Source organism: Petromyzon marinus, unplaced genomic scaffold (genome assembly GCF_048934315.1).
Source record: "Petromyzon marinus isolate PM22_M1 ecotype Great Lakes invasive population unplaced genomic scaffold, UKy_Petmar_22M1.pri1.0 PM_G_Scaffold_6, whole genome shotgun sequence".
Classification (NCBI taxonomy): Eukaryota; Metazoa; Chordata; class Hyperoartia; order Petromyzontiformes; family Petromyzontidae; genus Petromyzon; species Petromyzon marinus.
Genome location: NW_027423013.1, coordinates 5,946,808 through 5,973,193, shown reverse-complemented (window position 1 = coordinate 5,973,193; position 26,386 = coordinate 5,946,808). Strand labels below are relative to the sequence as shown.

General features: G+C 45.1%; 1 protein-coding gene across 4 annotated transcripts; it reads left to right on the top strand.

Annotated features, from left to right (window-relative positions):
- The first annotated feature begins 361 nt into the window (after window positions 1-361).
- On the top strand, window positions 362-23,030 carry LOC116937360 (heterogeneous nuclear ribonucleoprotein L-like). 4 transcript variants are annotated; one of them, XM_076062417.1, is made up of 14 exons: window positions 362-459; window positions 2,176-2,546; window positions 4,424-4,542; window positions 6,776-7,004; window positions 7,397-7,482; window positions 7,614-7,710; window positions 9,202-9,271; window positions 17,047-17,133; window positions 17,614-17,861; window positions 18,217-18,338; window positions 18,988-19,189; window positions 19,801-19,858; window positions 20,705-20,800; window positions 21,254-23,030. In XM_076062417.1, the coding sequence occupies exons 2-14, from the start codon at window positions 2,325-2,327 to the stop codon at window positions 21,307-21,309; spliced, it is 1,692 nt and encodes a 563-aa protein (XP_075918532.1). In that variant the 5' UTR covers window positions 362-459; window positions 2,176-2,324; the 3' UTR covers window positions 21,310-23,030. The 4 variants fall into 4 exon arrangements, with proteins under 4 accessions (XP_075918532.1, XP_075918531.1, XP_075918534.1 ...); XM_076062416.1 differs by having other exon boundaries at window positions 2,176-2,576; XM_076062419.1 differs by lacking the exons at window positions 18,217-18,338; window positions 21,254-23,030 and having other exon boundaries at window positions 2,176-2,576; window positions 20,705-20,792.
- The last annotated feature ends 3,356 nt before the right edge of the window (window positions 23,031-26,386 follow it).

Here is a 26,386-nt window from a genome sequence, read left to right as displayed (position 1 = left end):
CAGGTTCATAGCGCAGCGCGCTAACCGCTACACTATCGCTCCCCACACACAGTGACACAGCGACACACACACACAGTGACACAGAGTACACACACACAGTGTACACAGTGACACACAGTGACACACAGTACACACACACAGTGTACACACACACAGTGTACACACACAGTGTACACACACACAGTGACACACAGTGTACACACACACAGTGTACACAAACAGTGACACAGCGACACACATAGTGACACACGTGGTGTCAATAAAGTTACAGACACCACGTGGTGTCAATAAAGTTACAGGAACCGCGTGGTGTCACTAAAGTTACAGCCACCACGTGGTGTCAGTAAAGTTTACAGCCACCACGTGGTGTCAATAAAGTTACAGCCACCACGTGGTGTCAATAAAGTTACAGCGGCCTAGAGGGGCGGACCGCGAAGCCTCGGCGAAAACTTCGTGCCGGTAAAACCCCTCACACCCCCTAGGCAGGGATCCCCTTGACCCCTCACACCCCCTAGGTAGGGATCCCCTTGACCCCTCACACCCCTAGGCAGGGATCCCCTTGACCCCTCACACCCCTAGGCAGGGATCCCCTTGACCCCTCACACTCCTAGGCAGGGATCCCCTTGACCCCTCACACCCCTAGGCAGGGATCCCCCTGACCCCTCACACCCCCTAGGCAGGGATCTCCTTGACCCCTCACACCCCCTAGGCAGGGATCCCCCTATGGGTAGTGTTGAGTCTATGGGACAGTGCTGAGTCTATGGTGCAGTGTTGAGTCTATGGTGCAGTGTTGAGTCTATGGTGCAGTGTTGAGTCTATGGTGCAGTGTTGAGTCTATGGTGCAGTTTTGAGTCAGTGGGCAGTGTTGAGTCTATGGTGCGGTGTTGAGTCTATGGTGCAGTGTTGAGTCAGTGGGCAGTGTTGAGTCTATGGTGCGGTGTTGAGTCTATGGTGCAGTGTTGAGTCTATGGTGCGGTGTTGAGTCTATGGTGCAGTGCTGAGTCTATGGTACAGTGTTGAGTCTATGGTGCGGTGTTGAGTCTATGGTGCAGTGCTGAGTCTATGGTACAGTGTTGAGTCTATGGTGCAGTGTTGAGTCTATGGTGCAGTGTTGAGTCTATGGGTAGCAGTGTTGAGTCTATGGTGCAGTGTTGAGTCTATGGTGCAGTGTTGAGTCTATGGTGCAGTGTTGAGTCTATGGTGCAGTGTTGAGTCTATGGGCAGTGTTGAGTCTATGGTGCGGTGTTGAGTCAGTGGGCAAACATACAAAATCAGCAGGGGATCAAATACTTTTTTCCCTCACTGTAGTAGAGACGATGGGACAAAGGGGTGTATCTACTTCATGTATTTTTGGTAAGCCGTATAATCTTGGTGGCCTGGCAGCAGAAGGTTTCAAAGATAACTGTTTGGTTTGATCAATTAATGTGGTTGAATCAGAAATGATTTTGGTTTGTATGACGAGGCTGTTGGTGGGATCTCTTTTTATTTTTGTATAGCTACCATCATTGAGTAATTCTTGAATTTTGTTGTTATATTCTATTTTATCCATGATGACAGTGGCGTTGACCTTGTCGGCTGAGAGGATGACAATGTCATCCCTCTTTTTTTAATTCATATAATAATCAAATTTGATTATTTTTATTTATTTATTCTTATTTAAATATAATCAAATTTGCTTAGTTAAATTTTAAACGAAATGTTATATATTTATTATTTTAAATAATCAAATGTGATTATTTGTAAGTTTTATTTATTATTACTTTAAAATATTAAAATTAGGTTATAAAGAAAGGCGAAATTATTAATTAAATATTTCTGCCTTTATTTATTATGTAAAAGTGATCGAAATTGGGCAATTATTTTCATATTTATTCATTATTATTTAATAATCCAATTTGATTATTTTAACATATAATGTATATTTGTTTATTATTTAATAATAATTACATTTCATTATTTTAGTTTATACATTTTTATTTATTTATGCTTATTTTAAAAATAATCAAATTTGTTTTTTTAATTTATTCTTATTTAAAAGTAATCAAATTTGATTATTTTTAAGTTATTTTTATTTATTTATAATGATTTTACAATAATCAAATTTGAGTACTTTTATTTATCATTTTTATTATTATTTATTTAATATTATAAAAATATAATCAAATTTAATTGTAGTCCGAGTCCGACCTAGGGGGAGGCCCACGACTGCTTCAAATCTCCGTCGCCGGCCCCAGTCGGCCGAGAGAGGCGTCACGTGACGAGTGGCTGTGGGGTCACACCAAGCCGCGCGAACATCGCCAGAGGACACATCGATCCGAGAATCGATGTCACGCGTTGGAATCGCCCCGCCGCCGCCCGCTGCTGCCGCTGACGCTCGGCGATCCGCGCAGGCGTCGATTTTTAGCGACAGGATCGCGAATCGATTCCCTCCGGCGCTCCACGCCATCACGACGATGTTGACCACCGCCGCCTCCGCCGCCCGGCACGCGGCCAAGCGCCTGGGAGTCAAAGGCGAAGGCAACGACCGCGTCCAGGCGGGCGCGATGGTGAGCGTCAGTGACGAGCGACTTGACGAGGTGTTTTTATAACGAGAAGATGTTTATTTTACTCCTCGCCCAGAGCCTCGTTGTGAGGCCTGGGCCAGAGGCTTCACTCAGGCGACGTGCCACCACCACCACCAGCCGTGTTTATATTATTTAACGTGATTGTTTAGCTTTGTAACTCGCAGATTCCAGTGCCGTTGCGAAGAGCTTCTCGTTGTTGGTGTTGGGGATGGACCACGCGGACCACAGCATCGCTAGGCTCTGCTTACGTTCAGTAAAACGCGTTTTGGTAAACGTGGATTTCGTGTTCGTTAACACTTTGGGCTATTTCCAGTGTAATTTTTTTATACGGCGTTTTCTCTTCTAAGGGTGTGTATTCTCTTTGCACTGAACTAAAATAATAAAAAAATATGAAACAATAAAAACATTACTCATTGTTTTTTTCGGTAAAGTCACGTATGTAGAAATACAATAAAATTATATTAAAACAAAAAACAATCACGACGTTTCGATCACAACGCAAGCGATCTTCATCAGGTGTCAAGAACAAATCACGGAGGTAAATACAGCAAAAGATGAGAGACGAGAATTCAACAAACCTGAAACAACATTACGTGAAGCACATCCAGTCAGGCCAACGACACAGACACTTCCTGGCGGACCACGAATAAAAACATTGCCTACCAGGAGAGATTCGTTCATGAGGCTATCCACATATACAAGCACAGAGACAATTTCAACCGAGAAGATGGATTCTGGCTTAGCAATCATTGGAAGGATTTGATAAACCATTTCAGGTCTTAATTGTTCACGCTTACGGTGGCTTTCAGACCGCATCCATTATTTTCGTCTCCCCCCTCCTCTTTTCAGAACATAGATGGACTCGTCCATCTGAACAAACTCTCAAATCGCTCTCCGTGGTGCTGACGTTAAAAAAACGCCACTTTTATTCAAATTTTCTTGCTGTGGTTTTCACACCTGACGATGATTGCTTCTTGTGTTGCAGTCAAAACGTCGTGAGAATTGTATTGTTTTATATTTTTATTATTTTATTGTTTCCCTTCTACGTGGTGACTTTACCGGAAGAACCAAGAATATTAATCCCTGCAGTCACGAAAGCTTTAAATCAAAAGTTAAAATACTAATTAAGTTAAAATACCGATGTGTTAAATGTCCCACGCGATGGCGTCGTGGGGTAGCTCTTCGACCCTCCCCAATGTGATTAAAAACTTTGCGGAATAATAAAACTTTACAGCATCTACAAAAGCGCACCTGGCGGTGGGGGATGCGAGTTCCAGAGTTTGTAACTCGAGGGCCGTTTAGATTTAAAGTTAAACTCGCGAACGTTCTTAGCAATTACTGAAATGATGGCACTGAGCTATGGACATTTTTTGCCAAACGGATGCAGATTTAAAAACCCCTTTAATGCAAGTGTCTGCATCTGCTCCGATATCACTTGCCGGCGATGTTAGCCGTGGCTTTATTTTGGTGATTTTGAAAAAGTTTTATGGTTTGGCCATGTTTGTTTTGTTGTAGTATGGAGTTAGACTGATGGCCTTAATCTAAGTTGTCTTGTGGTTGTTGTTGTTGTTTGACTTGGATCCCACTGGGATTTTTGCACACAGCGTTGGTGTACGGTGCTATTTCAAGGATTATTTTGCTGTTTTTTCCTGGATTTTCTGTTTGCACAGTCAAATAATCACTGTAAGATGTTTTTCTTGTTCATGTTTTTGTTTGTTGCGGTTGCACCCGATTCAAGAGCCGAATGGCTCACAGGGCTATACCAAATAAATGAAACTGAAAACTCTTCTCGGTATAGGAGGAAACAACAGCTTTGCACAATAGTCGTGTTGAGTTTGCTTCCTTGCCGACGTGCACAGGACACGTTTGAGGACCCACACAAGCCCCCACCGTCGGCTGTGGTTCACGTGCGGGGACTCTTGGACACAGCCCTCGAGTCGGACCTCGTGGAGGCCGTGCAGCACTTTGGCCTAGTCAGGTGACCAGTCGGTGGTGACCGTTGCCCGCATGGGGAAGGAAGCTGTATTATTATTATTGTTGTTTACCGAAAACACCAAAGATTAATTCCTGCAGTCACGAAAGCTTTGAACCAAGTTTAAACCGCCTCTACGGGGAGGTATAAGGTCTGTATCTTTGTGTCTGTCTTTGTGTTGTCTTGTGTTGTCTGTGTGTTGTCTCTGCTTGTGTATCTGCCTTTGTGTCTGTGCTTGGATTTGTTTCTCTGTGCTGTCTCTGCCTGTGTGTCGGTCTTGGTGCTTCCGAATGTTTGCTGCCGTGCTCCACTTTGCTCTATGCATACCTCATGCTAAAATGTCCCATTGTCTCTCAGCCTTGCCTTCTCATGCTAATATGTCCCATTGTCTCTCAGCCTTGCCTTCTCTGCCTATTTAAGGCGACTTCACTGTGTGCTTGTACCTGTGCTGGTCCGCTCTACTTGAATGTCTATGTGTGTGTGTGCCGTCTGTATCTTAAATTTCATACTTAACTTGCAATTTAGCAATCTTTGAAATAACGTAATCAACCAGGCTTTGCGTTAATTGTGTTTTGACCGACCGTCTGTGTTGCTTTATTTGGTTTCCAAATTCTGCTAAACTCTTGTCTGTTTGGTATGCTTCTCTCTCTGTGTCCCCTATTGTGTCGGTGTTAGTTCCCCCCTACTTGGGTGTCTGTATATACATCTGAGGTTATGTGTCTCCCCTCTCTCATAAATTTAGCTCTTCTGTACCTGATGATGGCTGCTTGTGTTGCAACCGAAACGTTGTACGCTATTATGTTATTTTATTATTTCTTATTTATACGTGACTTTACCGAAAAAAACAAAGATTATTGTTATTATAGTTATTATTATTGGTGTTATTATTGTTGTTATTATTATTGTTGTTATTATTATTGTTGTTATTGTTATTATTGTTGTGGTGGTGGTGTTTGCGGACGTGGAGTGAACTTGGACCTTGGAAATTCGAATATTACCGATTTTCGCTTCGACAACTCAAGAAATTGCATAACACGAAAATACTCGATGGTTCTTAAGCACGGGGTGGGAGATGCCCTTTCTGGGGGCGCAAGACGTGCCAGATTATTTTTAACAAGGTAAATCATCGAAACACATTGAGCACGGGCACGTAAGCACCGCTACTTTGTTCCATCAAACCTCTAAATTAATAAACATTGTACGTTTTAAAAAAAATATTGAGAACCAAAGGGGGGGTGGCAAGGCTGCAGGTTAAAGCTCAAGAACCACTTCCGTAAATAAAAAGCCGTGGCCGCGTGTGGCGGTGGACGAGAGGGCGCGGCGTTGCCCACGTCACGGCGTGAGCGGCGCCGCCGTGCGTGGCTTACTCGGGGCCTTTACAGCCTGAAGTGACCAACCAAAAACTGCTTCATCTTCTTTGGGGTTCTTTCGGTAAAGTCACCACCGCGTAGAATGAGAATAAAATAATAAATTAATAAAACTTAAAATAACACGATAAAATTCTCACGACGTTTCGGGCTACAACACAAGCGGCCTTCATCAGGTGAAGGGACGAGACTGCCAAACTGAAATGGGACAGTCTCGTCCCTTCACCTGATGAAGGCCACTTGTGTTGTGGCCGAAACGTCGTGAGAATTGTGTTATTTTATTGTATTATTTTATTCTCATTCTACGTGTTGGTGACTTTACCGAAAGAACCAAAGAAGATTAATCCTTGCAGTCACGAAAGCTTTAAATCGAAACAAAAAACCGTTTGTTTTTCAATTTTCCCAAGTCACGAATTCCCTCCGAATTAAAGTGCCGCTGCTGCTTTTGTTGTGCCGTCTGACAAAAGCGGCACACGTTCAAATGTGATTAGTAACCGTGTTAAAAATTAATATCTTGTATTGAAATGGTGCACACATACCTTGTTTATGTACGTTTGAAGAGGCTTCCTTTATCAGGTGATACATCGACAGAAGAAGACTACATTACCCTCAAGATGTATTCTAAATCTAATTATATTGTTACAGTACATTCAATTCCAACGCACTACACTGCCAAACTGAAATGGGACGTGGCATCTAACCTGCATCCAACCAGTCTCCACTCCGTTGCATGCATTGAAACATTTCTTGAGATCAAATGAGGTGACTTGGAGCAGACCAACCTCGTGTTTAACATCAACAACAGGCACGCATTTTAAAGTCGGCCACATCTTTGAATAACGGCACTCGTTTGAATCGCTCCCTCCGTGCAGCTACGTGGTGATGATGCCCAAGACGCGGCAGGCGCTGGTGGAGTTTGAAGACCCGGAGAGCTCCCGCAGCTGCGTCGACTACTCGTCCACGGGCTCCGTCTACGTGTGCGGGCAGCCGGCCTATTTTAACTTCTCTACCAGCCAGAAGCTTTGGCGCCCTGGCGTCCCGGGGGATAACGGCAACAGCAACCACGTCCTGCTCTTCACCATCCTCAACCCCATCACCACGGTGGGCATTGTTACGCTCACAGCAGCTGGACATTCACTCGTGAATAATTTGTCGGGTGTGCCATGCGCACACGCGCGCACACACGTGTGTTTCATTTTTACGAGTGAAATTATGTCCGTTTTGGATTACAGTGAATGGCTTTGCTAAGGAAATTACATCGATCCTTTGGTTCATTTGAGGCAATTGAAGTCGTGTTTTTTGTTTGTGCTTTGAAGTCTACCAATGGCATTGAATAAAAAAAAAATATATAGACCTAATGTTGATTTTGGAAAGCGTTGATGTCCTGTATGGCTCGATCTTAAAAATTCACTGGAAAAAAAGCTTTTCAAATTTACTTGGTAATGCGTGCAAAATCACCTCGCTGCGTTTGTGTGCTCCATGTGGTCCTGCAGGATGTGCTTTACAACATTTGCAAACCATTTGGGCCTCTGCAACGCATTGTGATCTTCAGGAAGAATGGCCTGCAGGCCTTTGTGGAATATCCTTTCAACGAGATGCATAACCGTAACGACATGTCCGCCATTCACGTAATTTTACGTGTTATTTTGGAGATGGTAAATGTATTGTTTTTAAAATGAAATGGTCGTGTTTTCCTTAATTTTTGGCCACGTTTGTTTCGGTTGAGAGCGCCGAGAGAGCGAACTCATCTCTGAATGGAGCAGACATCTATTCGGGCTGCTGTACTCTTATAGTGGACTATGCGAGGGCAAGTACAACCGATACTTTGTACATTCACAAGTGTGTGCACCACAACCTGGGTTTTTTCACCCACAGACCAAAGATTAATTTAATATTCTGAATTGACCACTTTGGTGAGCAAATAATGCTGAATACACACGGCAATTCATTGCCAGATGAGGGCTTCCGCACTCGACGCCTGTTGTGGGGTTATTTGACTTGTGTGCGGGGTAAAGGAGTGTAGCATATTTTGTGGCAGCATAGAAATACAATGCACCCAGTGGGTTTTACAGCTGCCCACCACACAGCCCCACAACCTACAACAACCCATTGTGCATGACGGTCATCCTTGCCGTTGTCTAAAGTCAAACTTTTCCTAATTGATATTACCGTGAGGGTGGTTCTCATCTGAGCCAGTGCCCTGAGCCAGTTAGTGGAAAATTCGCATCCAGTGGGAAGGGTAGAGTTGGTTTTTAATTCAATTTTATTTGGTGACGGGTGATTAACATTCAGCCATAGGCTGCTTTGCGAGACCTGCAGAGTACTTGAGGGGAGATGTTACATTGTTAGCAGGAAATAAAATTACAGAACAGTAATAACGAATGCATCATTTTCATAACGGGGTTATGGCACTTCAACATTTTTGAGGTATACGATCAAGGCTAACGCTTCACAGTACACGAGGAACACCGCGAATAAATAATACCAAGTTAGGCAAAGCATGCCAAACTTATGTGCAATTAAACAAGTTTGGAATTTAAATAGGCCACCGAGGGTTAGCAATTTTTATCTGCAAACACGAAGGGAGCTTGTTCCAACGAAGAGGGATAATCAACACGTGATATTAAAAAAAAAACGGTGGCAGAATGGCCACTGTTTCCCACAACTCCGATAAGCACGCTTTTATTTCGATTTAAAGCTTTCGTGACTGCAAAACCAAAGAAGAAGCACGCTTTTGCTACGTACGGCGCGAAAGTTTAGCTTACCGTTGACTTCCTACGTGTGGCAGCTTTTATTCATTCATCTCCCAGGAGGTGAAGGGTTGCGTTAAGTACCTCGGTTTCACCGCAAGTTGCATGCCGTAATTGTCTCGGGGGTAATGACTTGCTTAATAATTATTATGCTTGTACATTTTAAATGGTTCTAAAGTTTCGATTTAAAGCTTTCGTGACTGCAAGGATTCATCTTCTTTGGTTCTTTCAGGTAAAGTCACCACCACGTAGAATGAGAATAAAATAATAAAATAACACAATAAAATTCTCACGACGTTTCGGCCACAACACAAGGTCGGGACGACAGGTTTCTTCCTTTCACCTGAAGAAGGCCACTTGTGTTGTGGCGAAACGTCGTGAGACTTTTATTGTTTTAGTTTATTATTTTATCCTCATTCTACGTGATGACTTTACCGAAAGAACCAAAGAAGGTTCTAAAGTAATATAATTTTTTTCCGAGCATCTATGCCCTATATGCTGGCCACGAATAATGTTTATCTTTTCCCCCTGCTGTGTCCTCTTTACAGGCGACGCGTCTGAATGTGTTTAAAAATGACTCTGAGACCTGGGACTTCACCAACCCTGGCCTCAAGCAAGGTAAGACCAATATTGAGCATATCAGAGCCGCGCTCTCTCGACAGCTGGTGGTGGTGAGCCCTCGGTGTGTGGGGGGGGGGGGGGGGTGACGTTTTTAACGCAAGGGGTGGGGGGTGTGCACGGCGTGATGAAACAGGCATTGACTATTTCTGTACGCAGCCGGCTTTGCCGTGTTATACTTGAAGATCCGTGGCCAAGTAGAGGGGGAAGTTTGGAGCGTTCTCAAGAGGATAATGCAGCTTCTGCACTTGAGATTTTGGTTGCAGAAAAATGTCACACCTGCAGACACTTGGTTGTCTTGAAGCACATTGGTGTACTGTTTACAATCTACAGAACTTGTCTTCTTTGGTTCTTTCGGTAAAGTCACGTAGAATGAGAATAAAATAATAAATTGATAAAATAAAATAACACAATAATATTCTCACGACGTTTCGGCCACAACACAAGCGGCCTTCATCAGGTGAAGGGGGCGAGACTGTCTGGTAGGACAGCGCTGGAGTGAGAGAGCCACGTTCAGATCACGGCTTTTAAGCTGTGTGAGAGGAACAAAGAGCCTTGACGAAGGAATTAGCATAAAATTTAGCATTGAAATGGCTGAATGATTAGCTTGTGACTGGTCACAGAAATAGCTATGTTAAAAGTTAAAGCATACACATCCGCAGAGGCACCCATTGTTAAAAGGAATTAGCATAGAATTTAGCATTGAAATAGCTAAGTTAAGGCATACACATCCGCAGAGGCACCCCTTGACAATGGGATTAGCATAGAATTTAGCATTGAAATGGCTGAGTAATTCGCTTGTAACTGCTACAGAAATAGTTACGTTGAAGTCAGAGCATACACATTCACCGAGGCACTTAGTACAAATCAAACAGGAGAATTTAGCATTGAAATAACTAGGCGAATTTAGCATTGAAATAACTGGGTGATTTGCTAGTGACTGGTCACAGAAATGACTACACATCTGAGCTATTCACAGTACTATATAGTGAACCAATAAAAACTAAAATATAAATTACCTTCATGTTATCAATAAACTCTATATTCTCCAATCAGCTAAGCTACCAACCATAAGTCGTTATATATCACAATGCTATATGGCGAAAAAATGGGTGGATTCTTACCCTCAAATTTCCGTACCACGGATAGCTACGGGCCCCGTTCAGACGGACGAGTTCGTCCATGGTCGGAACAGAGGAGGGGGAGAGAGACAGCTGCGAAGCCCTAGTATACTCCATGTTGTAAACCATACCATTAACCGTGGTGTGAGAGGTATTAAGAGGCAATGCTGGCGAAAGAGCTGCGGTCTGAAGGTCATCGTAAAATTACTATTAATTAAGAACAGAAATGATTTAACACATCTTTCCAGTGGTTACTAAGCCTGAATCCATCTTCTCGGTTGAAATTGTCTCTGTGCTTGTATATGTGAATGGCCTCATGAACGAATCTCTCATGGTAGCCAGTTGGTTTGCAAAGAACCTCCGTCTTGGAGAAGTCAATGTCATGTGAGCCCACTGAATTGTAAAGGTGATCTGCCACGGCAGAGGAGTTCGTCTTACCGTGTTTCAAGTCTGCTTTATGTTCACCTTTCTGAAGAGATGCCGCGACTCTAAGGTAATACCAACCGCATTTACACTAACCTCTGCTGTTGCAACTTCTCTCAATGCAAAACGAATTCTAGCTAGAACTAGCTTCGCTCTTATCTCGGAAAAAATCAGACTTACACGCACCGAACTCGATCAGTTAGACAAGACACTCTACAAATCACACTTAAAATTGACAGCAACAATGTCTACATCGGATTGGGAACATGTAGACAATATGACTACCTCTTCGGCTGCCACTATGTCGAACAAATGTAGGGACAATTTGATTTCCAAATTCAATCACCTCTCCAGCAAAAAATCGGATCCACACACCGAAAAGATAGACGTCAACAAAGTCGTAATTAATCGCAGTAACAGTTCCATTTCTGATGGTCTGAAATCCGTTTTAGCTAAAGGTCTAAACTTTGCTGTCACACCGAGACACTTACCGGTTAATGATATCATTGCCCATGTCGACGTTGCACTCAAGGGCTTGAGTCACATCTCTGCAGACGTAGCAAGATCTGAAATCGCTGCAACCCTCAAAAACGCTAAGTTGCCACCTAGCAACATCAGCAAAGACGAACGTTTTGAATTATCTCAATTAAAAAAGAGGGATGATATTGTCGTTCTCTCAGCCGACAAAGGCAATGCCACTGTCATCATGGACAAAACAGAATATAACAACAAAATTCAAGAACTACTCAACGATGGCAGCTATACAAAAATAAAAAGAGATCCCACCAACAGCCTGGTCACAAAAACGAACAAAATTATCTCTGATTCAACAGCATTAATTGATGAGAACAAACAGTTCTTGTTGAAACCCTCTGCTGCCAGACCACCAAGATTATATGGCCTTCCAAAGATACACAAAGAAGATACACCCCTTCGTCCCATCGTCTCTACTATCAGCTCCCCCACCTACAAACTGGCACGTTTTCTGGCTGATATACTGCGACCTTTCACTGGAAAAACCACCTCTGCGGTACTAAATTCTACTCACCTGGTATCGACAATCAAAGACATTTCCCTGTCCCCAAACGACCTGCTTGTCAGTTTTGATGTGGTGTCCTTGTTCACCAAAGTCCCGGTACCTGACACCATCGCTATCATTGAAGACCTGGTTCATCAAGGACTGCATACTGATGTACCCCCCCTGGTGAGACATTGCTTAACCAACACATACTTCACCTGGAATGGAACTTTCTACAAACAAACTGAGGGCACCCCAATGGGCTCCCCCCTATCTCCGGTTGTAGCCAACGTATTCATGGAAAAATTTGAAACTGACGCCATCCAGACTGCCACTCTACGCCCGACCTTATGGAAGAGGTACGTTGATGACACCTTTGTCATCTGGCCACATGGCCAGCCTGCTCTAGACCAATTCCGCGACCACATCAATTCCATACACCCAGCCATCAGATTTACCATGGAGGTCGAAAAAGATGGCAAACTACCCTTTCTGGATGTCTTAATTAAAAGGAGACATGATGGTTCAATGAGCCACTCTGTCTACAGGAAAGCTACCCATACAGATGCTTACTTGAAACCGGATTCCCACCACCATCCATCCCAGAAGAACTGCCTCATCAAGACTCTATACCATAGAGCCCAATGCATTTCCGACCAGGAACACATTACCAGTGAACTCAAGCACGTACACCAGGCTCTCAGGGCTAATGGCTACTCCGACTACACAATCCGCAAAGCCATCACTCCAGTCATGAAGAAGGATCCTCTTGTGGAGCCACTCAAAACCATCACCTTACCCTACATTGCAGGGGTCACTAAAAAGATCTCCAAAATCCTGAATAAACACAAGATCCAGGTCCGATTCAACACAGTACACAAAATCCGTGATTTAGTTCCATCTGTAAAAGATGCTCTTCCAGACATACAGTACCCGGGCGTTTACAAACTAAAGTGCCTCTGTGGTAGTAGCTACATTGGAGAAACCAAAAGACATATCTCGGACCGCATCCGCGAACATAAAGCAGACTTGAAACACGGTAAGACGAACTCCTCTGCCGTGGCAGATCACTGTAACAATTCAGTGGGCTCACATGACATTGACTTCTCCAAGACGGAGGTTCTTTGCAAACCAACTGGCTACCATGAGAGATTCGTTCATGAGGCCATTCACATATACAAGCACAGAGACAATTTCAACCGAGAAGATGGATTCAGGCTTAGTAACCACTGGAAAGATGTGTTAAATCATTTCTGTTCTTAATTAATTGTAATTTTACGATGACCTTCAGACCGCAGCTCTTTCGCCAGCATTGCCTCTTAATACCTCTCACACCACGGTTAATGGTATGGTTTACAACATGGAGTATACTAGGGCTTCGCAGCTGTCTCTCTCCCCCTCCTCTGTTCCGACCATGGACGAACTCGTCCGTCTGAACGGGGCCCGTAGCTATCCGTGGTACGGAAATTTGAGGGTAAGAATCCACCCATTTTTTCGCCATATAGCATTGTGATATATAACGACTTATGGTTGGTAGCTTAGCTGATTGGAGAATATAGAGTTTATTGATAACATGAAGGTAATTTATATTTTAGTTTTTATTGGTTCACTATATAGTACTGTGAATAGCTCAGATGTGTAGTCATTTCTGTGACCAGTCACTAGCAAATCACCCAGTTATTTCAATGCTAAATTCGCCTAGTTATCTCAATGCTAAATTCTCCTGTTTGATTTGTACTAAGTGCCTCGGTGAATGTGTATGCTCTGACTTCAACGTAACTATTTCTGTAGCAGTTACAAGCGAATCACTCAGCCATTTCAATGCTAAATTCTATGCTAATCCCATTGTCAAGGGGTGCCTCTGCGGATGTGTATGCCTTAACTTAGCTATTTCAATGCTAAATTCTATGCTAATTCCTTTTAACAATGGGTGCCTCTGCGGATGTGTATGCTTTAACTTTTAACATAGCTATTTCTGTGACCAGTCACAAGCTAATCATTCAGCCATTTCAATGCTAAATTTTATGCTAATTCCTTCGTCAAGGCTCTTTGTTCCTCTCACACAGCTTAAAAGCCGTGATCTGAACGTGGCTCTCTCACTCCAGCGCTGTCCTACCAGACAGTCTCGCCCCCTTCACCTGATGAAGGCCGCTTGTGTTGTGGCCGAAACGTCATGAGAATATTATTGTGTTATTTTATCAATTTATTATTTTATTCTCATTCTACGTGACTTTACCGAAAGAACCAAAGAAGATGAATCATTGCAGTCACGAAAGCTTTAAATCGAAAAATCTACAGAACTTGGTCGATGTCACAGGAAGTTATTTGAAACGCCACTCCCCTCTTCTGTATCAAACATGCAATCACTGCAATTGTGTAGAGCTGGTCAAGGTTATTTTCGTTTATACCTATCTTCTCCATATATATAAAAGGCAAAGTTGTGATTGTGTGTGTCTGTTCAAAATGTTTAGCGTACTTCCCGACATGCAACAAACTGGAAATTTGCCATGTGGGTACTTTCCAGACTGTACACCGTGCAAACATTATAAAAATACACTTTTTTTCTGGGGGGTGGGGGGGAGCTCAATAATGCACTTATTTTTTGTACGGCAAGTGAGCTGTGACGTCAAATCTGTCACGTGACCCGTAGTGTAGCGGTTAGCGTTACGCTGCGCTATGAACCCGGCGACCCAAGTTCGATTCCTGCTCACCGCCACCGCCGGTGACGATTATTTTAACCGGTCCTGGGCCTCCCCTAGGTCGACTCAGCCTCAAACGACTAACTGCTGTGGTGTGTGAACATCGCTACTGGGGAGACAAAGACGGCCGGGCGTGGTGGATCCAAGTCCCGGGCGAAGCCGGGTAGTAACAGCTAGCGCAACATATAAGTAAATAATCTTTGTGTTTTTTTAGCCCATGCTCAGCTTGCGTAGTTTACTCTGGGCAGATTGGTTTTAAACTCGTGCCCGTGTACTTTGTTTTTCTAGTTTACCCTTCAGAACAATGTGGCAGTATAAGTGAATGTTGTGAAGAACAGGATTCACAAGGAGGCATGTGGCTGCTGGAGTGTTCAATAATCCATTGGATTCATTTTTATGTTACCATTAAAGCTGTTGCCCTGGTACTGGACATGCGATAGACATTGCCATTAAGTTGGTGGCGTTTTAGATTTTGATCAGCTTTGAAGATTTTCCCAACGTCAAGTGCATGTGGCCCATAGGCGGGTACTCGGTTGTTCGGGGTGTATCAAGGCTGGGCATTATAACACTTCAGTGTAAAACCTTGCATTGCGAGCATAATTCGTTCCGGGAACGTGTTTGTAATCCAAAGCGCTCGTACATCAAAGCACTCGTCTATCAGTTGTGTGATCACGTGACTCACGGCAGTACAAAGTGTGTCTACACGTACACTGCTCGTATTGCAAGACCTCGCTCGTTTATCAAGTTAATATTTATTTACAATTTTAGCTCGTCTTGCAAAACACTTGCAGACCAAGTTACTCGCAATCCAAGGTTTTACTTTTATATTTAGATTTACCAGGGTGTGTGTCTGTTGGATCAGAAGTAGGTGCCAACTTTCACTGGCATATTTGAGGTGGACATTGCACGTTGCGTTTTTATATTTTGTAGGGTTGAGAAACCTTGACTGCATTATGTGGTGTCTGGATACTAAGCGGAGAAGCTTAGAGGATGTCAGAAAAGCCGATATTTACGATTGAAAATATCACTTATTATAAAGTAACCCTTTTCATTTGGTACGATTGAGCCTGAACAGGAAAATGGTATCTTTGTCCCGAGTACATTGTGTGTACGCACAGATATTAGTTTCCGAAGAGGTAAGTCTCGCCACTTTATCAAAGGAGCTTCAGGGACACGGTGCGGTTTGATTTAATCGCCAAATTTCCGTAAACGCTTCGAAGAGTATTTTCCTCACTCCCAACATCAACGCTACAAGGAGCATCTGCGAGCATTGCCGCACACAGAAGCACACGGAGGCAATTTGCAAGCAACACACGAGCAATCAAGCGCCCGGCAGCCAACAGCCACCGACGTTAACGGCGACGACACGAACGGCGACATTGGCGACATCCTCGTCGGCACTTGGGAGGCACCAGGGACCAAGCAACCAACACGCCGCCACCGCTGTGACACGCACGGCTGACCCGCGCACCCCACGCCTGCAGCGCCACGTCACGGAACACTCGGCGCAGCACGCCGCGTCCGCTGCACCGCAACCGCCACGTGCCGCTTGGCAGAGGCCATCGGATAACCCGCGTCCAGCCGCAGGCACCGGGGGACACGGCGCTGACAGACCGGCAAAGCACCGGAACCGCCGCGAAGAAGCCGGGAGCGACGAAAGCCCGCATTCACCGCGAACGGGACTTGGAAATAAGCCGAACGGAATGCGTGCCGATGCGTTTGGGGCTTAAAATCGCTCCGTTGGTGAGAATTTACCTCCACGCTCGTACGTTTAGACTGCCTTGCTAAAGTTTTGTTTGCAAACGAGGCTTTTGACATTGCAGATGCCAGACACAACGCATTTCGCATCGGTTTATAAGCGGCGATCTTTTTCATTTTAAAGGTTCGTAAGGCCCCGTCGCCCACTTCAAGCGTCCCAATTTTAAGCCCCAAACCAAAAAGGGTCGCCGGAGAGCGAGAGGTGCGGTGGCACGGACAACGCGGGGGGGTCCGTTTGTGCCGAGTCTGACTGCTGTTGGCGCAGGAAAGAAGGTGCCGGCCTTTCTGTTGCATCCTCCTCGCGATGGGTCGTCAGCCGCCGCCCGACTCTGGGCAACTTTGTGTTCCCGTCGAAGCGTAGACTGGGTAAGAAACGAGCGGGCATCGCAGGCGGCAACCACGGACACTCGCTGACGCCGCACCTCAGAACAATTTGTCGCGTGCATCTGTACACCTCCAATAAATTTTGTTTTTTTCTTCTTCTTGCGATGAGCATTTCTTTACGCGCTGTATTTTGTATGGCACTCGTTATTTATGTTGCGCCGTGTGAAATCTGCATTTTTAAAATACCGCCGATTGTTTTATGGGCAGACGCAGCGCGCCCCCTTGTGGAGTGTGCCCGGAATTTCTTAATGTGTTGGTAGTGTGAATGTTCTGGGTGCAGAATTAATTTTTTGGATTGTCATATTTTGTGCAGCAGTGAGCGCTTATGTTTCCCGTGGGTGAATTTGGTGATCGTTTTTTTGTTGTTTTCAGAGGGCAATGCAGTGATGCCAGCGAAGCAAACGTCTCTCCTTGGCGAACATCCCAAAGCACACGCTTGCGGTGGTGGCGACTGTGGAGGTAATCCCTTTGTTGCGAATGCTGTAATTTCGGTTTCCTTCAGCTTGCTGTCAGATTGAAAGAACCTGCTGCCTGTTGAGAACATTTCTTATTTGGAATTAGTGTTAAGGTGCATCCTAAAAACCTTTTTTTGCGGTTAACAATTGCAACGTACGAGTTGCTTTGTGTTTTAAGAGACGATATTTCCAACAGTTATCAGATGTATTGGGTATTTAAAACAAGCTATGCTGAATAAGAGCTTGGTGGGCCTCAACCTAAAATAAAAACTAGTTTAGTCTTCCCTAGGCAACTGAGTCTTCTGGACCAATGTTTTCCAGTGTCTCCAAGGGGTAGAGTGGTGAATCCTGGGTTGCCTGATCTTATAGGAAAGGGCACACGTGTGTGTAGGATGATGGCTGTGGTAAATCTGTTTTTCAGAGAAGTTTAGAGAGTTTCAGCTGTTCACGATGCGTTTCCCCCTCTTGTGTATTTGCGTCACAGGCCACCAGCAGCCATCGCCACCGGGCGTCGACTACGGATCTGGCGGCGACGGCATGGGCATGGGCGGTGGGGGAGGAATGGGCATGGGAGGAATGGGCAACCTGGGTGGTACCCAGGGCCAGCACGTGCAGGCCATGATGAACCAGCAGGCCGACAACAAGGTCCTCATTGTGTACGACTTGGACGCCGAACGCTTCAACTGCGACCGCGTGTTTAACATCCTCTGCCTCTTCGGCGACGTGGAGAAGGTGCCTTCGCTGGGTGTTGCGCGCACCTGCTTTGAAATGAGTCCCCGTTTTTTTTCTTCCAAAGGTTCAACCGCGGTGCAATGCGTACGCATGCGTGTGGTGCACGTCGTGCGCTGATCGTGTTATATAAAGTGGGAGATTCACACGACCAAATTTGTTCACCGATTGACAACATACACATTTGGTCATTTTCTTTACAAAAATGTACCCAATGCGAAGTGTTCTTTGTGCATGTTTTCTAATGGCCCCTCGGCCAACACTTCACATTTAAACAATGCGTTACAACGAAACTTGTAGATATTTTCGTGCAAGATTGCGCGATGCTGAACCGTCTTACGGGTTGTTATTTTTGTAGGTTAAGTTCCTGAAGAGCAAGCCGGGAGCCGCCATGGTCGAGATGGGAGATCAGTACGCCGTGCACAGGGTGGTTTTTCACCTCAATATGTCTCAGATCTTTGGAAATAAAATCAACCTCTGGTGAGCCTTTTTGTTCCCGTGTTAAATTGGTAAATGTAACTCGTCATATCCTGTTAATGTAATTGGATACTGCTTTCTCTTTAGGGAAGACACTTTAGTAAATATTTAGTGCAAATGACGAAATTTTAGGACGGTGAAAAAGAGAGCTGATGAATACCGTGAACGAAACACTTGTCACACAGCTCACGAGGACCCCGATTACTTACTGTCCAGAGCCTTTATTGAAGTGGCGAACATGAAATTTGGATTCTAGATTTGAAGCTTTACGGGGAGGGCCTTTATTGAAATAGCGAACGTGAAATTTGGATTCTAGATTTGAAGCTCTACGGGGAGGGCTTTCACCTATCTGTTAGAGCTTTCAACAGACAATGGGACAAGAAGTCAAAGCTCATCGAGACGCTGACCTTCCTCAAAAGATGCCGCGACAACAAGCTTAAAGGACGCGACCTGGGCTTGCTGTCTTCACTCCAACGCTGTCCTCTGGACAGTCCGGTCCCTTCACCTGATGAAGGCTACTTGTGTTGTGGCCGAAACGTCGTGATTTTTTGTTATTTTATTTTTTACCCACGTGACTTTACCGAATCGAACCAAAGAGCACATGAAATTTGGAACGTGATAAAATAAAAACTAAAAACAGTTTCTTCGGCAGCGTGTCGAGGCAGCGGTCGATTGTGCCGGGCCAGGCGTTCGAGCTGCCGGACGGCACCGACAGCTACAGGGACTACGCAGGTTCTCGCAACCACCGCTATGCCGACAGCGAGAAGGCGGCGAAGAACCGCAACCAGCGTCCCACCGCGGTGCTGCACTTCTTCAACGCGCCCACGGACATCACGGCCGAGATGTTCGCGCAGGTCCGTGCCCCCGCCGCCCCTTCAGCCTGCTGCCAGCAGCGCAGAAGGGGAGCGCGTTCGGTTTCTTTAAAAGTTTTCCCAGGTGAAGCTTTTATAAATATTCAAGTCCAAAGTTTGCACGTGAAACAATCGTGGGTTTTTAAGATGAGCCTATTGATGTTGTGGAGTTTGTGGTGGCCCATGACACGTTTCCTGTGACGGGACAAATGTAAAATGGTGTAATGTAGTTTCCTTTCAGCGGTTAAAACATAAGATGTATAAATAATGCAGTCGATGTTCCAAAGGGACTTTTTTGTTACAGACTAGACAACACCTCGCGTTAATTTGTCCTGTTTAATACATTACGATTCATATTCATTCGTATTCGAAAGGTTTCCATTTCAGTCTTTGGACATTGTTTCTGCAAATGGTTGCATTCCCCCTGAGTCTATGCTTGGTGTTCACAATAATCTGAGCACTTTGAAAGACTGCTCCAAAGCTGGCGAATGTAAATTTAAAAATGGACAACGGGATTTGTGCCTGCAATTAAAATGACATCTCCCGAATGCTTTACCGGTGCACGTTAACTGTTACCAACTATAACGTGAACGCCACCCGTTCTGTCCCCGCAGCTGTGCGACGAAATGTCGATTGCGAGGCCCCGCTCTTTCAAAGTGTTTTCTGGAAAAAGTAAGTCCCGCAAAGTATGTTTATTATTTATCTTACGTGTCATGGCACAGAATAAATCGTGTACTGTATTCTCCATGCAATCGTCGCTTGATTTACAGCACGACACCAGATGATCTGCAACGTGTGCTATGAGGCCATGCTCAAGAAACCCTGTGAGAAATTCTCTCCCGAGAGCAGTCCTTGCTATTCACTCGCGCCCAAGCTGACTGAAGCGTGTTAGCGTAGCCAAGGCATCGGACTGAAGCCTTCCTGCTGCAGAAATTCACCAACGACTGACACCACCCTTTAAACACGGCAAAGGGTTTCATATTCTTGGTTCTTTAGGTAAAGTCACGTAGAAGGGAAACAACAGAATAATAAATATATACACAGACAATTTCAACCGAGAAGATGGATTCTGGCTTAGCAATCATTGGAAGGATTTGATAAACCATTTCGGGTCTTAATTGATTGTTCACGCTTACGGTGGCTTTCAGACCGCATCCATTATTTTCGTCTCCCCCCTCCTCTTTTCAGAATATAGATGGACTCGTCCATCTGAACAACTGCCAAATCGCTCTCCGTGGTGCTAACGTTAAAAATAACCGCCACTTTTTTCAAATTTTCTTGCTGTGGTTTTCACACCTGATGATGATTGCTTGTGTTGCAGTCGAAACGTCGTGAGAATTTTATTGTTTTATATTTTTATTATTTTATTGTTTCCCTTCTACGTGGTGGTGACTTTACCGAAAGAACCAAGAATATGAATCCCTGCAGTCACGAAAGCTTTAAATCAAAATGGTGAAGGGTGTTGCGTTTTACACGACCCAAATGACTCCATGAGCAACGGTCCGTCCACGTGTCCAGCCGATAGGAGCGTGTCCGGCCTGACGGAGTGGGAGACCAAGAACGATGCCATGGAGGCTCTGGCGTGCATTAACCATCACCCCCTGAAGAACGCAAGTAAGTTGTGGGGTGTTGGCCATTTGTGTTGGTGCGATGACATTGAAGCAGTGCTGCATTATCGGCAAATCTTTGGTCGTACGCTCTGTTGAGCACCAAATGTTCAGATTTGGGGGGGGGGGCGCTTGTTATTACCATAGCACCATCTGTGTACACTGGCTGCCTAGCAGCCTTGGGTGAAATTGCAGGAAGTGAAAGCAGTTGTAGATTGTTGTATTATATATTAACAGGTTGTTATTTATGGGCGATTTGGATTTCGTTGTTTGCATATACAGAATGGAATTGAAAGTTGACATAGCCAAGCACTTTCACTTATCACAACTCAACGTTATCTTAGCTCCCTGAACGAGTTTGTCGACCGACAAAGACCCTCCTAAGAATCGCTTCATTGTTTTAAGTTTTTGTGTGCTCCAGTGAAGACGTCATGTGGCTCCCCTGTTTTTATTTTCTCAGATGTTCCATACTTCTACACCCTCAAACTGTGCTTCTCCACTGCCCAGCCTTCATAGAAGACAACTCAACATGTTTCATGCCGTATTGAACGTCGGTGTCAACATCATTGTCACTTTGTGTATTATTTGTGAATGTCCCATCTTGTTGAAAGTTAACCGTGGGTATAGGTCGAAAGTGCAATTTGATGTGTTTACATTTTAGTTGTCATTTTTTGGAGGATTAATTTAGATTTCTATATTGACTGCACCGAAAGATTTTAAAGGTCGCAGTGGAAATGAAGAATGTTGAAATTAAAATAATTATGGTTAGTCTCCTTAACCTGCCGAGTTTGTCTGCCGTGTGCATTGCCATTTTGTCCATGAGCCCCAAACCAGATTTCACTTGGCAGTCCTCGGGTGCGGTAACTTTAGCGGCTCCAATTAATTTACAATTTGGGGGGGTTCTCAACTTGCTCATAGCCAAAGTTTTTGCTCCCACCACGAGTGATGCTCCTTTCTTGCTGTAGCCCATGGCACTAATATTGCCCATTTAATTTCATAACGGAGAGCTCTGAAATTAAAGACCCTTTTGGGGGGGGGCTGGTAAAAATATACCCTGACTCATTGACAATCCCATTGAAAAACATGGGTTGCCATTCTGTACAGTGCGTGTATTTAGCAGGTTAATACGCTTGCAAATATAAACCCCAAGAGAAAATAGAACAGTGTTTGAAAATAAAAGTATGGAGAGATGCATGTTTGACATCGAACTGGAATCGATTGAACATGAGCGTGGAGACATGAAGGAAGTTGGGCATAGGGTAGGTGAGTGACTGAGTGTGTGGGTGGCTAGGTGAGTGACTGAGTGACTGAGTGTGTGGGTGGCTAGGTGAGTGAATGAGTGTGTGGGTGGCTAGGTGAGTGACTGAGTGAATGAGTGAGTGAATGTGTGGGTGGCTAGGTGAGTGACTGCGTGAATGAGTGACTGTGTGGGTGGCTAGGTGAGTGACTGTGGGTGGCTAGGTGAGTGACTGAATGAGTGACTAAGTGTCTGTGTGGGTGGCTAAGTGAGTGACTGAGTGAATGAGTGAGTGTGTGGGTGGCTAGATGAGTGACTGAGTGTTGGTGGCTAGGTGAGTGACTGTGTGGGTGGCTAGATGAGTCACTGAATGAATGAGTGACTGTGTCTGTGGGTGGCTAGGTGAGTGAATGAGTGTGTGGGTGGCTAAGTGAGTGACTGAGTGAATGAGTGACTGAGTGTGTGGGTGGCTAGGTGAGTGTGTTAATGAGTGTGTGTGGGTGGCTAGGTGAGTGAGTGAATGAGTGACTGAGTGTGTGGGTGGCTAGGTGAGTGAGTGACTGAGTGTGTGGGTGGCTAGGTGAGTGAGTGACTGAGTGTGTGGGTGGCTAGGTGAGTGAATGAGTGACTGTGTGGGTGGCTAGGTGAGTGAGTGACTGTGTGGGTGGCTAGGTGAGTGAGTGACTGTGTGGGTGGCTAGGTGAGTGAGTGACAGTGTCTGTGTGGGTGGGTAGGTGAGTGACTGTGTCTGTGGGTGGCTAGGTGAGTGAGTGTGTGGGTGGCTAGGTGAATGAGTGACTGTGTGTGTGTGCGGCTAGGTGAGTGAATGACTGAGTGTGTGGGTGGCTAGGTGAGTAAATGAATAGCCCAGGAATAGGGCGAGTTAGACCGAAGCCGTACCTCCTCAGCTAGCAGCGGGTGAAGGGGCCGTTACCCCTTCAAGTAGAAGGCTGTATTGTATTGTGTTAAGCACCTTTGTAATAAATAAGCATTGCCTCTACCGATTCGTCTCTACGCTGTCTTAAAGAACCCACTACACATGTACAGGAATAACTCTTACGTCTTTAACCATTGAACTTGTTTTAAATACATATAAAAACTCTAAACATTTATCATGTGCACAGTATCGTAATTAAGGCGGGTACTGATACCCCAATAAAGTGCTCATATTTGGTCAGAGGAAAACCAATGCTCATTCGGTAATGCATCTCCATTGGAAGCATGTTATGATGACTTCCTACAGCGCTGTTTCACGAAGTGTTCCGTTTATCAAGAACGCATCCTGGCTGCCATAAGAGGCACGCATAAAACTGAAGGCCGCCTGGGATCAAACTTACAAAATAAGCGGATGAGAGCAGGTTCGTGCGCTTTCGGAAAATGTAACTTGATAATGAAACGCAAGACCCAATCTAGATGTGACTCACTTGCAGCACTCCACTGCCCCTACTCCACACCCCCTCTACTCTCTCCTCCCTGGCTCCTGAACCCCTCTCTTACCTACATAGCCTCTTGTCACAGCAGCCCTTTTGCCCACTTCAGCAATTGTTTTCTTGCTGTTATTGTCCCACCTCACGGCGGACGCTTGTGTTGCGCCCGAAACGTCGCGGATTTTATTTATTTTATACCTACTACGTGACTTTACCTAAAGAGCCAAAGAGCGAGGCCCAATGTTTAGAGAGTTAAAGGGTATGTAAAGCAAGGCCAAAGGCACGTAGAGGCACAACCATAAGATAACAGATTCTCTTGCGGAGGGAGTTGGTAGTAGGAACGTTGGGCTGCTCGGTCAATGGCCAGGGTCAACGGCGGCACCACCACGTGGTGTATTCCGTAAATATGCTCGACTGTGAGGGCGGGCATGAGCCGGCGTGAGTAGGTTACACGTTGAGTTTTATAAGGGCACCACGGGGTGACCAGCCCCTCCCCACCCAGCCCCACCCATCCCCACTCAGCCCCACCCTCCCCTCCTCACCCTCCCCTCCCCACCCAGCCCCTCCCCACCCTCCCCTCTCCACCCAGCCCCACCCCTCCCATTGGTGGATGCACGACGGACGGACCTAACAATAATCCCGTGGGCTGGTGGTGTAATAACCAGGAGGTTCCTACCAGTATTAACTTTATAACCAAGTGTAAGCCCAGAGTCTCGATGTATTTTATTTCAGTGAGCCCTGGGTCAGCACTCATGAAACATCACGAAAGCACAGCAAGTACAAAGCAATTTTAAAAGCAGTTGCAGTAACAGCTAAGAATATATTAGAATACATTTCACAACATTTTACAATTAACATTGCCGAAAAGGTCTAACTAAAATCTGAAAACTCACACTATCTATGCAACAAAACTGAAAAGCGCTCAAATTTATAACATCCAATTATGGAATTAATAGCTTATTAAAAACCAATAAAATCCTAAGGTTGGGGGTTGACTCAGCCTATGAGCCCTCAAGGGCCAATACAATTAGTACCACTAAGTAGGGAAGTAAACAGTGGTTGTCCTATGGGTCGACTCACACCCATCATTGAAATGTGACATTTCTAAGACTGGTTAAGGGCCGTAAAAACACAACACCATTGCACATTTGAGCAGGAAATCAACTTTGACTTGACAATTATAAAAACTGAGTGGGCCAGGATCATGTTTAGATGTTATACAAATGTGATATAATTCCACGTGTGGAGGAGCGTTGTGAGTGAAGGATTAGCCAACAATTTGTATTTAAGTTTAGGAACCTGGCATATGAATGTTTCAAATGCTGGTCTCGTGTAAAACCCCTGCCAAACACGCACATCTGCACCTCACAAATGGTGGAGTCCTCCGGCTCGATTCCTCTGTAGGGTTTTTTTTTCCTCTGCCAGTTTTCTCCCATTACTCTGCACCTCGTTAGGCTCAAGTGAAGCCTCAATCCGGTACGAACTCAGTCAGAACATGGCATGGCCAATATGAACCCTGATGACGATCGCCGCTTGTGCTGCGATTGAAACATCGTAGGTTTTATTTTTATTCATTTCCTTTTATTATTATTATTATTTCTATTTTACGTGACTTAACCAACAAATCCGTTGTTAATCCGCCATGGGCGTTGTGAACTTCCAACGTTGCTTTTTCTCTCTGTAAATAAACACCCCAGGGCTCATGTCTGACACGACCATTACTGACGCCCTCTAGGGCCTCTGTTGTAACTGCATGATTGAGTCCAGGGCTTGCCACGAGGTGGCGAGAGCTACCTCTTGTTGTCGAGCTTGTTGCAGCACCGTCGCCATTTCCCCAAACTGCATGGTCAAGCGGATATTGTAGCCTTCGTGACGTGACATGATGGAGGAGCGGATAGCATCGCACACCTGAGACACCTACAGTGGGGGGAGGGGGGGGGCGAAAGGGCAATTTTACAAGCAATAATGGAGGGAAATGTTTTCAATTCCTCATATGATCGTGTTTTGTTTTCATGGAACTGAACACATTTAAAGGAACATTTTGCATCGGTTTGAAACATTCAGGCTGGCCTGCCTCCAATCCACCCTGCTGTGTTGTGAGGAACTCACATGTTCTTGAAAGATCTGGACAAAGTCACACCAGTGACTTCCTCAATGAGGCTAGACTGTGTGTTAGCTGGGTCACATAGCCCACATGCCCAGCCACCGCATGCCCAATCAGTTTCTGTCTAGCCAGATAGAAGGGACTGCATGGTCATGGTACAAGCTACAGAACACAGGGGCTGCTGTGGTACAGGAGAATATAAAGCTGATTGGACTTGCCAAGGATTGGTACCAGCGTTGTCAAGATCGGCCTCTGTGGAGGAGGCTCATGAAGGATGCTACTGGGCAGTTGGAGGCAGTCGCTCTGCAAGCATCAACGTAGGGTGGAGGAGCGACGCTCAAGAGTGGAGCAGTGGGCGGCTAAAACACACAAGTTGGCACAGTGTGGCTCACAGGCCGTGCATCTGCCATTTACCTCTGTCAGTTAACCCACAATGATCTGGGCCTGTCCAATGACCTCTTGCCTTCGAAACGGGCACCATGGATTCAAAGGCGCAAGCTATTTGGTGGCATTACCACCAGTTAGTGGCGGAGCGGTGAATGGCGGCTGTTGTTGTTTTTTCTTCCGATTTTTTATTTGATAATTTCTGTACTTTCTTTGTTGCTTACTCTTTTGTCAACCTTGGACTCGGGGGATCGATTTTGAATAATGAGACTATCCTGGTCCCTTGAGTTCTCACCTCGTTAAACATTTATTTGAACTAAACTTGAGGGAAACACATATTGTCACGGTAAGTAAATGCGCAACCGGTGGGCTGTAAGTCAAATGCTCTTGGAGTGTCCCACTGAGTGTTTTTTTGTTGTTAAATAGCTGGAGATAAGAGAT